This window comes from Condylostylus longicornis, unplaced genomic scaffold, assembly GCF_029603195.1.
Source record: "Condylostylus longicornis isolate FDR11 unplaced genomic scaffold, ASM2960319v2 ptg000007l, whole genome shotgun sequence".
NCBI classification, from domain to species: domain Eukaryota; kingdom Metazoa; phylum Arthropoda; class Insecta; order Diptera; family Dolichopodidae; genus Condylostylus; species Condylostylus longicornis.
In genome coordinates, this window is record NW_026577976.1 from 325,399 (window position 1) to 340,875 (window position 15,477).

The 15,477-nt window shown below is 22.8% G+C and overlaps 2 protein-coding genes across 3 annotated transcripts in view; one reads left to right on the forward strand and one right to left on the reverse strand.

The window, feature by feature from the left end:
• Positions 1–15,477, reverse strand: part of LOC129618472 (ABC transporter G family member 23) — a 30,615-nt gene that overhangs the window by 7,630 nt on the left and 7,508 nt on the right. The window contains exons 1-2 of one of the 2 annotated variants that reach the window (XM_055533254.1): positions 3,227–3,346; positions 2,433–2,594 (exon numbers count right to left, since the gene is read on the reverse strand). In XM_055533254.1, the coding sequence (XP_055389229.1) occupies positions 2,433–2,578 (146 nt within the window). In that variant the 5' untranslated portion in view covers positions 2,579–2,594; positions 3,227–3,346. Of the gene's footprint in view, positions 1–2,432; positions 2,595–3,226; positions 3,347–15,477 lie in introns of those variants that run through there. The other variant, XM_055533253.1, reaches the window with a different exon arrangement.
• Positions 12,966–15,152, forward strand: LOC129618473 (lipase 3-like). Its single transcript, XM_055533256.1, has 3 exons — positions 12,966–13,077; positions 13,905–14,633; positions 14,716–15,152. The coding sequence occupies exons 1-3, from the start codon at positions 13,048–13,050 to the stop codon at positions 15,097–15,099; spliced, it is 1,143 nt and encodes a 380-aa protein (XP_055389231.1). The 5' UTR covers positions 12,966–13,047; the 3' UTR covers positions 15,100–15,152.

Consider the following 15,477-nt stretch of genomic DNA (forward strand, 5'->3'; position numbering starts at 1 on the left):
ATGTCAAGGTTGTTAAAGTGTAGACTTTACATATAGACAAAATACATTTTAATAGGAAAACATACTAAATGAAACATGAACTTTAATCTTAATAAAATAATGAATTTTTTAATTTTAATAGAATTTTAGAAGAAATTTACATGATTTTAAAAAATATTCTACAATCTAGATTAGCTAGATTTTATAAAATAATCGAAAATTTAAAATATTTTAACAAACCCTAACCCATTCCTAATATGCTAGATTCTTTCAGTCATATTAATATTATGCTTAAATAGAAAAAATGTACAAAATCAATTATGCCAGAAAAATTATAAAAATTTTATAGTTTATGACCTTTTTTTGTTTGTTTTGCTTATGTTTTTTTCTTTGAGGAAGCGAATTATGAAAAGTAGTTAAAAAGTAATTAAAAATCATTTTTTTAATTAAAAAATAATTGTCATTCTTATATATATAAAATCATAGTTAATGTACGTAAATACAATTTAATAGTTTTTATGTATAGGCATAAGTAAATAAAGGATACAACAACCGACAAAGGAATTTAGAAAAATTTCAAATTTTTTGAAAGCAAATTATTGATTTAACGCTTAGCCTTTGTTTTAACAATAAATAAAGATTTATACATATGTATATAAGTAATGTGTACATTTAGTTCTTCAAACAGTTCTTTTACATTCCTTAAAATAAATGAATATTAAAATATAACAGTAGGAACAAAGTAAATGTTTACATTTTTAACTCTGTCAAATTAATAATTATTAATAAATATTAATTATATTCTGTATCTCACACCTAATATTTACTTATTATAAATCTTTTCTATTTAGATAAATTTTTGGCAAATATTATAGAATAAGAATGTTGTCACAGACATTAATTTAGTAAACAATACATTGGCTAAGGTAATCATACGGAATAATATAGTAGCAGTCTGTTGAATTCATTGTTATATATATTAAGGCTCATTGAAAAAAGTCAAACTGCAGGTTATTGAAAAAAATTTTTGTGGCTATCGATAAAAGTACCAGAGTTCTTTTTCCATTTGTCTGTTAATATATTTTCAATAATTATCGTATATATCTCAAAATATCTATTAAATTACATTGAACAAAAATATGAAAGAGTAAATGCAACGCAACGTAATAAAAAATTTCATTTCCGTCTCAATAAATTAAGAATGATATAGAGTTTTGATATAGAGTTTTAAGACACACAATTTGTATCATTCCCATTACGGATATAATTTGTAATTTGGAATTTTCGATAAGTTGACTATTAAGCCACAATTAAAATTCCGCAAAAGAGACACAATTAAAATCCCGTATTTTAATATACCATATATTAACAAATAAAATCCCGTATTAAAATACGGGATTTTAATTGTGGCTCTTTTAAAAATTTAAAAAATTTTTAAATTTTGAAAAATGGTTTGGACTATCAACAAGCTTATAGCCGCCCCTTCTAAATAAATATTATTTATTTATTTATATTAAACATTTGCTTAGAATTAAAGTAAAAGAAAATTTAAAGTAAACTTCTAAAACCAAAATGGATTTATGACTGAATATAAGATTAAGTATTAAGAGAACGAATTTTAAAAACTTAATTGTAAAATTGTAAATAGTAGCTGAATTGCTATAAACAATCAAAATATTAAAAATTTTTTGTGATTTTTAAATGTTTTGATCTTGTATTTTATTAAAAGTATGTACATAAGTTGCATCTCTTTGTATAGCCTTAGATATCAAAAAAATTGAAAAAATTAATTTTTGTTTGGCAAAATATTAAATACAAGTATTTAATTTCAAAATTCATTTTTAACAGATTCTATTAAGAAGGTTGATCAAAATTAATTTAGACAATTCAAGTTCGGAAATAAGGACGTGATGTTCTTAAATTAAAATATTTTATTAGATGCTCGATCTTGTAATATTCTAGCAATGCTTGTGGGTTTTGTTTCAATAAAACATCCCAAATAAAATAATTTTCATTGCTGCTAAAATTTTGAAATGGAAAGAACATCAATTTTATTGTTTTCTATAAGTGCTATGAAAATTTTTCTGAACTGGCAAACAATTGATTTTTAAATGTTATGACCGATTTAGAAAGCAAACTTTTATAAATTTTAAAATACTAAAATGATATTGTCATACTCAATAAATATATTTGTATATATATTTATCGTAACATTATTTATTAACTAGCAAACAAGTTGACATTGTCTACATTGCATTTAAATGTCTCCTCTATATTAAATAATTCTAGTATCAAATTAAAAAAAAAAATTTTATTACAACTTTGTGTATAACTATTATTAAAAATATTCTTGATTCTTTTATAACCATTTATAAGATAATTTATTACTTATATCAAAAAATAATTATTATATAAAATTTGAATTTTTAATTAAAATAAAATTATAGACTTACATTGTTCCCTTGGCTACAGTCATATTTAAATTATTTAAAACATGATTTGCATTCTTTTTGGTACCATAAGATTTAAAAGCATGCCTAACTTGAACAGCTTGTTCATCTTTTCTTGTCCATTGTGTTCCACCATCATTATTGGCCATATTTGTATCACTAGTCCTAAAATAATAATAAAAATAAATTATTTTTTTACTTTAGTATTGCAAGTTTTAAATATTATTCAATAGTCAATATATAGATTGTACGTGTATTTAAAAAATAAATGGTAAATAAACGCCTACGAAAAATTTTTAAAAATATTTAAAAAAATTTTTCTAATTATTTGTTTTTTTAAGATAGAAGAATATTTAAAATAAGTTAATAAATAAAAAATCTCACTTATTCGCAATATTGATAGTAAAACAAAAAAAAAATAAAAATTAAAAAGTAATCATAGAAGACGGATCTTTTAAAATGTTAATGAATATTGTAAATATTCGTTTTGTAATGAAATTTAATAAATAAAAAAAATTAAAATATTTTCAATAGAGAAGGATTAATACAAATTAAGAAAACCAGTTGTCAAGTGCAAAATTTCTTCATTAAATTTTTCTATGAATACAATGTTTTTTTTTATTAATAGTAATACTTTGAGTCATTAGTTCTTGAAAACGCTCATAAATTAAAATATTTTGTAATTACAATTAAAAAAAGGACATTGTTTAATCAATTTAAAATGTTCCCAATAAAATTATTAAGAACATTTTCAATACCATACAACACTTTTAAGAAAAATTTTATTTTATTCGAACCTCAACCCAATAAGTATTAAATATAAAGAAGTAAGAATACAAAGAAAGAATTTCCGAACAAATTAAAATAAAATTGAAATAAATAGAATTAGATCTATTCTTCTTGAAGTATCAATTTACTTTAATAAACTAATTTCTTTAACCGCAACTTCTAGTATAAAATCTGATATTTTCTGAAATAATGACGTATGTATATAGATCAAACCAATAATTATGAATGAATAATATTAATTATTTCAATCACAGCATATATAAATATATCGTAATTATGTATTTATGTAATTATTTAGAACAGTAAAAATATAATCATTTAGAAAATATGTATACAATATATTAAGTATAAATCTATTATCTCTGCTGTTATACTTAATTATCACTATACAAACATATTGTTTTAACTTGATTTTTACATGTATTACGTAAATACTTGCATATATGCATAATCAATTGCAAACATTTAAAACAACTTTAAACAATACATGCTAATTTCATTCTAAATTCATCATATATGCATATAAATTACACACAAGCAATTAGAACATAAATGAGAAATGTAAAATGACAATATTGTTGAAATTTTTTGCAAAATTCATTAGGAAATTTCAATTTTAACAAGAAATATATAAATTTGTATGCAAGTATATTAAAACTGAGTTACTAATTAACACTTTAAATTTCAATCAAATTTAAAATATTTATTACAAAATATTTACAAGCTTATAAAAATTTTATTTATATAGAAAAAAATTTTAATTGACGGACAGACAGATTGTCAATTTCTGACATTATTTAAGATGTCAACAAATTCTTTTACACACAGAATTTATTGACGTTCAAGAGAAAACTTAATAATATTTTTCAGTCCTTTCAAATTCTAGTAAAATTGTTGTGGCAATCATATAAGAATTTTCAATTAGCTGTATAAATAATAAGTATGTATGCGTATTGAATATAGCACATGTTTTAAATTATGTCAAACACAATTTTTATGTCAAACACAAGGTAATATTCAATAAAAATTAGGGTATGCAAGAAATACTACTGCCATAATACTAGGCAGGAGCATCTTAACGAATTTTATGTAAAAATATAATAATTAAGCGCATATCAAATCACTTTTAAAAATTCTCATATATAAATAGATAAAAAATTACATTGTTGCCAGCAGTATTAAAGCTCCATTAATACAATGTACATAAATCAGTTAACATAACCTTATATTCATTAAGAAAATATGAATTAAACATAGAATTAATTTTATAATAAGTATTTAACTAACAAAAATGCATTACATAACATATTGACGTAAAATATTTTAATATATATATATATATATTTTATTACAAATTACAATTACATATACACACAAACTTATCCGATGCAATTGTGCAAAAAAATCATAAATGTTTTTTTCTTTTCAACAGAGCTACCGTTTTTACCGACCGCATTGTGTAAACAATAGGTAGGTTATGTGATGGCAACAAATTTTGCATATCGAGTTTTCGGTGGGAACGTACTTCTCCATACTAGGGAAGTGTAAATAAACTATTTTTAGCAACCTGTCGGTCTGTCGGTCTGTCCGTCTGTCGGTCTGTGTGTGCACGCGTGTATCTCAAGTTCGGCTGAACCGATTTTGATGAAATTTTACATGTAAGTTTGTTTCCACCATGGCACGGATCGATCAACTTTTGGTATTTATCAGGCCTTGGGAACTGCACTTTTTAGCGGGCCTGTTTTACTTTTTTGAACATTTTGAAGAAAATATTCAACCAATTTACTTGAAATTTTATATATAAGCTCAGCTCGACCGTCCGCAAAAATTCGTATGTTTTGGAAGAAATCAGGCATCAGCAACTGGGCGTTTACTACGGGCCAAATATACATTTTTGTGTATATAAAGAGAAATAATCAACCGATTTCATTGAAATTTAATATATGAATTCCTCATATTAAAGCAATGAACATATAACTTTTTTGGAAAGATCAGGGCTCGAGAACTGATTTGCGAGCCGATTTTACATTTTTCACCATATCCACAGAACAAATTGATGGAATTTCTTGAAATTTGATATTTGAGTTCTGGTTGTTACCGAAACTAACTGGCGAGCATTTCAGGGAATTCGGGTAGCACAAAGCGAAACTCTACTAAGAGCCAAATTTACATTTTTCTAAGTATGGTAACTATAAACTTACTAATGTCCTAAAAATTGGAAAGAAGTATTTAACAGACATTTTTATAATATTCTGTAACACTTTCATTTAACTTGACAATACACAATGCGGTCGGTTATGTGCTGACCACATCAGATTTTTTTTATTTTATATTTTAATTTTATTCACGAACTCTAATGTAAGCTGCTCATATGAAAAGAAAAACGTTAAAAGCTTTTATTGGAATTTTATACGCAAGTTATAGTGACAAAATCTATTATTAGTTTTTTTAGTTATGGAAAGTTCAAGAAAAATTTTATTGCAACAAACAAAATTATTAGCAAAGGACAAAAACTTAAACAAAAATTGCAAACTTATGAAACTTAATATTGTATATGTGTATGTAGGTGCATAATGTTATGTCGCCATATTGAATTAACCGTTGTAAGTACATAGTATATAAGTATACATCTATGTTAATGTTATTTTTAATGTTGTTGAATGCTTTTGTTCATTTACTGTAGGTAGTTAGTGTTTTTCTTATGATTAAATTAAAATAAAATCAACAAAACTGAATATAAACTGTCATAGTTATTAATTGTGTATGAAACTAACAGTTTTTTTTTGTTAGAAAAATGAAAAATGTCAAATTAATTTGTAAAAATTTGTTTATATTTTCAATTAAAAAAAAAGACATTGTGTGTATTTATGAAATATACCATGTATGAAGACAAATTGATAGGGTAGATTAGAGGCTCCCAAACATTTTTCCCTCATAGACCCCTTGTCGTGTTTTTTGATAGACCTCCTTAATACTTATTTAATTAAATTCATATTTTTTTTGTAGACCCCTAGCAGGTCTTCATGAACCCCTGGGGGGTCTATATAGACCACTTTGGAAATCACTGGTGTAGATGTATATGAATATTTAAGGAAAATATTTTGAATCCAAGTTATTTAGTATGGTAATTAATTAAAACGAAATTTTTCCGAAAAAAGTTAAAAGCACTAAAAAAAACTCATATTTTCAAAAAGTTGTGCGATTTTTTTAATTTAAGTTTTTCATAACAATTTTTAATTAGAACTTCTTACATACATCATACATGTATACCCAATATTATGCATTTTACACTGACACTTTAGTCAGAGTTTTAAATAAAGACTATATACAATATGATAATGTGGCAGACAGAAAGAGCTTATTTGAGCGCTCATATACACCATAAATATTAATTAGCACCATAACTTTCAATATTATTTTTTATAATATATTTTGTATCAGAAATGTCGGATTATAAACGAAATACAAACTAGTATGTATATACCAATTACAGAAAATATACTATCATATAATATTTTTGGAATGTCTCCAAATACTTATATAGTTAACTATATGTGCGGGGTAAAAATTTTATTAATTCTAAATTCTATTCATAAAATTCGATTTTAATTAATTTTATGATATGATTTAAAAAAAAATATAAATAAAAATTAATGCAACAGTTATCGTTTTTACTTCTTTATTAAGATTGATCGTTATAAAATTTATTAGAAATTTTTTATAATTAAATAAATTTTTAGTTTATGATATCATAAATTCAACTTATATGTGTATGTAGGTATGTAAAAAAAGCGTAATTTTCATATCACTTTTATTTTTCTGAATAAATTTTTATATTAGAAATTATAAATTGACTACAATTAGAATATGATCCGACCGATAATGCCGTGATTTTGGCATCTGGTCCTTTGATCGGAAAGTTTCGGATTCAATTATTAGTGCGGTCATAAAAATATATGGAAAATTTAATATATATAACTCAGCGATATCAAAATGAGATTTTAAAAATTTTAAAATTTTACATACAAAAATATTATTAAAATTCCGGCTTCTTAATGTTACTAAAGTTGTTCAGAATCAGAATTCCTTATACTTTTTTTTATATTTTCCAAAGTTGACAAAAAAAATTATTAAAAAATCCAATTTTATAGATAATACTACTTCTATGACAGAAAATTTTTCAAATTTTTCACCACATTTAATATTCTATATTAACCAACTTGGCCTATATAACGCCCATACAACTTTTGACATCATATGTCGTTGGGTATAATATGTCATTAGTTTTCCTTTTTGGTATCTGATTAGATTCGAATTTAAATCATAATATTTTTGCTTCCCATTTTTTTTCAATTGAAGATATCGAAGGATTCGGGGAGGATTTTTTTTTATCAAATCATCAAAATGAAAATTTTATTTGACTAATCTGTTTGGCATCACTATTATTAACTTAATATTCGACGAAAATATAATTAACATTTAATATAATTAAAAATAGTATAGAAAGATTAATGAACTAAATAAAATATTTTAATTGGAATACATATTTCAAAAATTTGCCCCCAAATACCATTGAAAAAACCGAATGTAGTTGATACAATAATATTTTCGAAGTCGACAACTATTATAATAATAATTGCTGAATTCGAATTAAACAAAAATTTTATGCTATTAAAAATTTGCAAGTTTGTGTCAATTACAGACTGATTCTATATGCAGTCGACTACATTAGCTTTATCTCGTGATTAGCTCTGTTTATACAATGGTCTCTTTTGCTATAAAATATCTGCAATATGCAATTTCTTGAAACAATATTCCCTATATAATAAATACTTATTTATTTTATGACAATATTGAAATGTTTACTTTTCCACAATTATGAAATTAATTTTTTAAATAAATATGTAATTAAATATTTGTGTTTAACATTGTTATACACATTTCGCTATTTATTTTAACACGTTCATTACAAAGTAAATTTATAATATTGGCAATAATATTTATAATATTGATAACTTGAATAAAATTTCAAAATTTTATAATGAAATTCATTTAACCTTTAATTTTAAATCAATTTTTTTTTTTAATAACAATTTGAATTCAATAGTTTCATTTAAAATGCTTAAATTAAAAATATTGCAAAAAACAAAAAAAAATTGAAGATCAAATTGTCAGTCAATGGAATTCAAAAGGAAAATTTATTTTTAATTAGTATTTTATGAAGCATTTTAATTTTTTTTAATGTGCTAATATCTATAAATATGTCGTACAAATTGTATATGTATGTATGTACATAGGTATAGTTGAGTTTAATTATTATTCAAAATTACACGTGTGTAATTTTAATTAGGATTTATTTTACTATTTAATATATGTGTTTATTGAACACAATATATTTTGCAATGCATAGTGGAATATTATAACAAATTGAAATTAAACCATATATTTAAATGTGTTATATTTTTAGATATTATTGCTTTAGGAAAAATGAATCAAATTTAATTAGAAATATATTTAGAATAAAACGTTCTTATTTTCAATGGTATAGGTTCATTTACTTAGGTTAGGTTAGGTTAGGTTGCACGGCTCCCTGAAGGGTACACCTAGGCCACCAAGGCCCGTTGTGATGCCACCGGATCCTCCCTCTCTCCCTCATTAGAACCAGCCCGAGTTCCTCATAAACCGGCCGAGATCCCTAGCATTTATATTCACTAGGTTCGTAGCTCGTCCAAAAAGTTGAACCCAAGAAAGTTCCGCCTGGAATTCACCAACGCCGGACACGAGCACAGCAGGTGGGTCATAATTTCCTCCTCCTCCTCGTCACAGCAGCTTCTACAGAGATCGTTTGCGATCATTTTATTTACTTGCATTGTAAAGAATTTTTCAATATTAAATATTATCTTATGAATCTGATGAAGCCAGTGAAAAAATTGAATATTTCTAATGATATTAATGTAATATGTATATGTACGGGCATATGTATATAGTAAAAAATCTACTTAGTTAGCAATAATAGAGTACTAATTCTTAAGCAGTCTGGTAAAAAAATTACCTATACAAAAGAATAATAGATTTTTTGCGAAAATTTATTTTTAATTATTATTAATATTCAAAAATTATTGAAATGATGCTCTAATGCTATAAACACTTCTGTCATCATAAAAGTGACAGAAGCCGCCTCAAATAAAAGTTCACTTACTAAAGCTCAATTTTTACAATTATTATTATTTTAAAAACTCTTCTTTGTTTACTGAAAACAAATATAATTATGACATATGAAATTTGAGGCAAATCTGTTCACTATTGTTTTAAAGGTTTATTATTAAAAATGTGTAACGGATCCTCAATAAAGGTCCAGCTGAAATATATGTCTATTCTTTAAAACTTATGAACTAGATAAAATTTAAATTAACTAACTTTTTTTAAAATTTATTGTATATGTAGGTACCTTCATAAAATACATACAAAATCTATAATAAAAGTATACATGCTTTAATTTTTTATCATTATTGTGTTCATATCACGTATCCCTCATTATTAAACTGAAATCATCATATTATATCTTATTAAACATATTAATTAGAGATAATTTTCAATAACAATTTTCAAAACAAAACTGTCAAACAATTTTTTATATTGAATTCGTATATTTGTATTTGTGTATGTACATAAAATTTTATATTAAATTCAAGAAGATTCAATAAAATAATGAGATTGAACATAAATACAATAATTATTATTCTCTTCCAAGTATGTATGTGCACCCAAATACTCTCCAATATTAATTTTATTAAAAGTTAAGATAAATTTATTTAACATTACTTATTCAGTATTCTTCAATATTCGTTATACTCTAAACATAAATTTAAAGAGAGAAGTAAACCTATATAATATAAATACCTATATTATATTAAACATGCTATAAGCTGCAATATATGTTTAATTTTTTGAGTAAATGAAACATACAGAAAATGGAATTGAAAGAAAATATAGAAGAGATATACTACATATGTAATTTAACAGCTTTCGGCATATAAACAAATTCGAATATTTGTTTGTTACCAGTAATGTACGTAATATTGAATTAGTTTATCATAAAAGAACATTGTTCCATTCATGTAAAATTTGTGTAAAATTATTATTTTCTTTGTGTTATTAAATTAAAAATTAATATTTTGAAATATTAATATACGTGTGTATGTATGTGAATTGACACAAAAATTAAAACAATATTTTAAAATGTTTTAACAAAATATAACAAAAATAAAAATATTGTAGTAAACAGCCACAAAAAATTAATTTGTTAATTACTCTTAATCAGAGATTTGAAAAATATTTTAATTATATGCATGTATATATAATATGTAAAATTCAGTACAATCTTATTTTTGAATTCAATGAAACTAGCTTTCCACATTCCTGCTGATTATTGTGATTTTTTGAATAAAATAAATTCTATTGTGAATCTATATACAATATATTATATGTAATTTGAATAAAAATTGTTGACAATATGTAATTAGTTACAAAGAAAATACTAACATTCATACATGTGATTACAAATAATGTTATTTACCGTTAAAATAATAAAATTGTACTCTATTGTACCGTAAATAAATGCTTATAAAAGAGGATAATTAAAAAAAAATAACATCAATATTGCCACATTTTTTTTCGGAATTTCGTAATATGTAACGTACATACTCGTATAGTTAAATAGAAAAACTGAATTGATTTCTATCACATAATTTATATACATCTATGTACATATATGTGTGTCGTCTGCGATCATAGGCATATACCTGTATTACAAATTTTCATTATTATCAAAGATATTTAACAATATTTCATGTATACATTTATTGAAATCCCAAAATTGTTTTAATGTTATACAGATATTTTTGATTCTCGATTACAAAATAACCAATGAAAATAATTTTACCACTTTTATAATATTATAATATGCGGTTTAAATTTGTATACACAAATAAGGTTGGTATATATATACAAATATTTCTATACATAATTATATTTGGTTTACAAAATTTATATACTCCTATATGTATATGTGATTTTCAAATGGAAAATTTTTCATATATTAAATAGCATTTCAAACCAGAAGAAGAGAATAATAATATAAAAAATATAAAAATCTAATTTTTTATGTATAGTTAGTATAAAAACACTTTTCATATGTAATATTTATTACATTAGATTAAATATCGTCAGTCGACCAACAACACTATATAAAAAATAATAATTACAAGTGCATACACACAAAAGTACGTAACATACATTTGTTTTACATTTAAGATTTTAAGATTGAAAATCAGAAAAAAAATAAAAATCAAGAAACATTCAATAAACCGTTCATTATTTTCCATATAAGATAGATATATATGGAATAATAGTGAATTAAAGAAAATGCAAAAAATAAAAATTGAGAAAAACAGTTATACGAGTATAGCAAGTAAAAATAGAAGTAAATGTATAAGGAAAATAATATAATGAAAAACGAAGAGAAAGGAAGAGAAACTAAGTACATATTATGAGATATAGAGAGAAAATATGCTCAATACAGCATATCGGAAAGAAAAACAAAATATTCCAATAATTTTCAAAGAAAAAAGAAGTTAAAAAAGAAAATTTTTGTTTTTAGTAAATGGAATTACTTCTTCTGCCACTGATTGTGTTTGGCGCTGTATATAGAGTATTGTTTTATTTCAATAAACCATTTGGTACTGTTTTGTTGAACTGTTAACATTTCTTTTTCTCGAATTTCTCATAATTTTTTACAACAACAAGATTTTTACGGAATTTTATTATTTTTTTTATACATTTTACCTTTACATACAAAAGTATTTATATTTATTTTTAAAATTTAATTAAATTTAAATTCGAAAATAATTTTTATTTAAAAAAATATAAAGATATTGTGCATATTCTTTGAAAACAAAAAAAAAAATTTACAATTCGTAAAAACAAATTATCGGAATTCATGGAATAGAAAAAGAAAAGAAAAAAAAAAGATTGGTTTTTCTTTCCTCTTAGCCGCATTTATTTTGGACTTTTTTTTTATTTTAACTGTTTTTTTATATTATCGTTTTTTTTTTCCTTCTCACATACATTTAGTTTTTTTGTTTCTGTAAATTTTCTACATTTCTTTTTAAAAAATTTTTGTTTCTTTTTTTTTTTTGTGCTGTTCAATTTTTCTTCTTGTATTGTGTTGCAATCTCATATACATACAAAAATACATCCCATCCAACTCTATATACATTTAATATATATAATAGCACATACATACATATACATATATTAATAAATATATTTTTAAAATATGGACATATCTTTTTAGTTAAAAAAGCAGAAGCAGAGAAATAATAAATATAAAATACAGAAGAAAAAAAAATAATAATAATAATAATAAAAATAAATAAATAAAGTTAAAAGAAAAAAAAAATTATTATACTCTTCGTATAAAAGAAAGTAAAATTATTCGAAATTATTCAAAAGAGTGAAAGATTTCATAGTGAGTGCAATGAAGTACCAATCAATAACGAAAGTGCAAATCTTAGTCAATAATAATAATAATAATAATAATAATAATATTAATAATAATGATATTAAGAAAAATAATTATAAAAATACTTATATAAATGATAATAATAAAAATATTAATAGTTTTAAAAATATACATAAAAGTGAATATAAATATATATATAAAAAATATCAAATGAATATTAAAAATTTAAAATATTTCAAAACAATAACATACAGTATTATTATATTAATTAGTTATATTACATTATTAATACCATTAACTGGTATAATGGCAACAGAACTTGAATATATTAATATGGTAAGTAAACCTATAAAACAATATCAATATTATCAATACAAAAAACAAAAATTGAAAACATTTAAAGTGTTACCAATATCAATTACTTACAGTGTTAACTTTTATTTTCATAAGTCTACTAAAATTATTATTATTATATTGTCAATGTTGTTGTATATAACAAATAATAAAAAATGCATATCACGTTAAAATTACAAAAATATACAAAAAAAATAAACGCAATTTATATACTCTGTCTGCCAAGTAAAAATATTATAACAGTCGACAGTAATTGCTAGTTTTATTATAATATTGTTAAAGTTCCTGAAATGCAAAAAACTAAGATGCTAGCAAAATTAAATTGAAATAAACAGGAAAAAGGAAATAATTTTAAAACATTTTTTTATCTATAATTTTTTTTAAGTAACTATGAAAGGCAAAGAAAAATTTCCTTTAATATATTTTCTTACAAAATTTGTATGTGTGTGTTTTTGCGTTTTAATCATACAAAATAATTTTAAAATTATTAACTTATGTCATGCATTCTTAGTATATGTCAAAAATATGTCAAATTTCTTATAAATATTATGTTTATTGTATAACAATTTGACATTTTTGACACAAACTTGTCAACAATGCTCTTAAATATTTTATAAAAACTACAAGAAATGGAATTTGAGTACATACATATATGATTACACATAAGTTATATTTTGACATATAATTCTGTCAAAAAGAAAATACAAGCAATAATAATTTTTAAAATAAAAAAATTATTTGACTTTGCTTTTGTTTTAATAATATTTCATTAATTTTTTCTTCCTTTCTTTTTCTTTTTCAATAAATAGGAAAGTCGTGCCAGATTACTTGGTTATCCATTAGAAAGTTATAAAGTAATAACAGATGATGGTTATGTTTTAACATTATTTCGTATGGTATCATCAAAAAAATGTAATATGTCTGATATAGAAATAAGAAAAAAACCAATTTTAGTACAACATGGTTTATTGGTATCATCAACATCATGGTTATTAAGTGAAGCAAATAATAGTTTACCATGTTTATTGGCAGATGCTTGTTATGATGTATGGTTGGGTAATTTTCGTGGTACAAATTATTCAAGATTACATACAAAATTTGGTTCAAATAGTCGTGAATTTTGGGATTTTAGTTGGCATGAAATGGGTATATATGATTTACCGGCAATGATTGATTTTATATTAAAAGTAACACGTTTTAAATCATTACATTATGTTGGTCATTCACAAGGTACAACAACATTTTTTGTAATGGCATCAACAAGACCAAAATATAATTCAAAAATAACATCAATGCATGCATTAGCACCAGTCGCATATATTGGTAATTTAGTTAGTCCAATATTACGTATATTAGGACCAATGGTTGGACAACCAAGTTTAATATTTGAATTATTAGGTGATATGTTAGTTGTACCAAGTAGTAGATTATTAGCATTAATGGGTTATGAAGCATGTAAAAAAAGTTCACCACTTGAATCGATATGTTCAAATTTAATGTTTTTATTTGTTGGTTATGATACTGAAAATTTTAATAAAGTAAGTTTTTTTTTGTTTTTTTGTTATACTCATTTTAAAAAAATTTTTATATGTATATATATATTTTTTTTTTTAATTTAAGACTTTAATTCCGGATATAATAGCAACAAGTGTTAATGCCGGTGCATCAGCTAAACAATTAATACATTATGGGCAAATAATAGCATCACATAAATTTCGTGAATATGATCATGGTACTGTAAGAAATTTATTTCATTATGCACAATCTACTGCACCCGAATATAATATATCAAAAATAACAGCACCAGTCTATATATATTTTGGTAATAATGATTGGTTAACATCAATTGAAGATATTCGAAGATTAGCAGTACGTTTACCAAATTTAAAATCTGCTTATAGAGTGCCATATGCTAGATTTAATCATTTAGATTTTATGTTTGCCGAAAATGTAACTGAATTAGTATATAATGCAGTTTTGAAAAATTTAAAACGTTATGAATAATATATATATATATAAATAATGTATTTAAATATAAAAATTATTATTATTTTCTATAATAAAATAATTAAGAATAAGTTATATAAGAGAATTGTGTTTTCTTTTTCATATTTTTCATACATACTTTATAAGATTGTAGAAAAAATTGCATAGCAATAAGAGAACTCATGTTTTATATTTTTTGTTTATTTTTTATTTTTTTTTGTATTGTTATACAAAAAATATTGAATTTATATTTAAAAATAATAATTTTTTATTATTGTACTTTAAGTTTTTTTTAAATATTTTATATTACTGAAATGTTATATGCACTATTTAATTTTAAATTTTTAATAAAAATGTACATATTTTTTTACTTTAAAAAAAAAATTATGATAAATT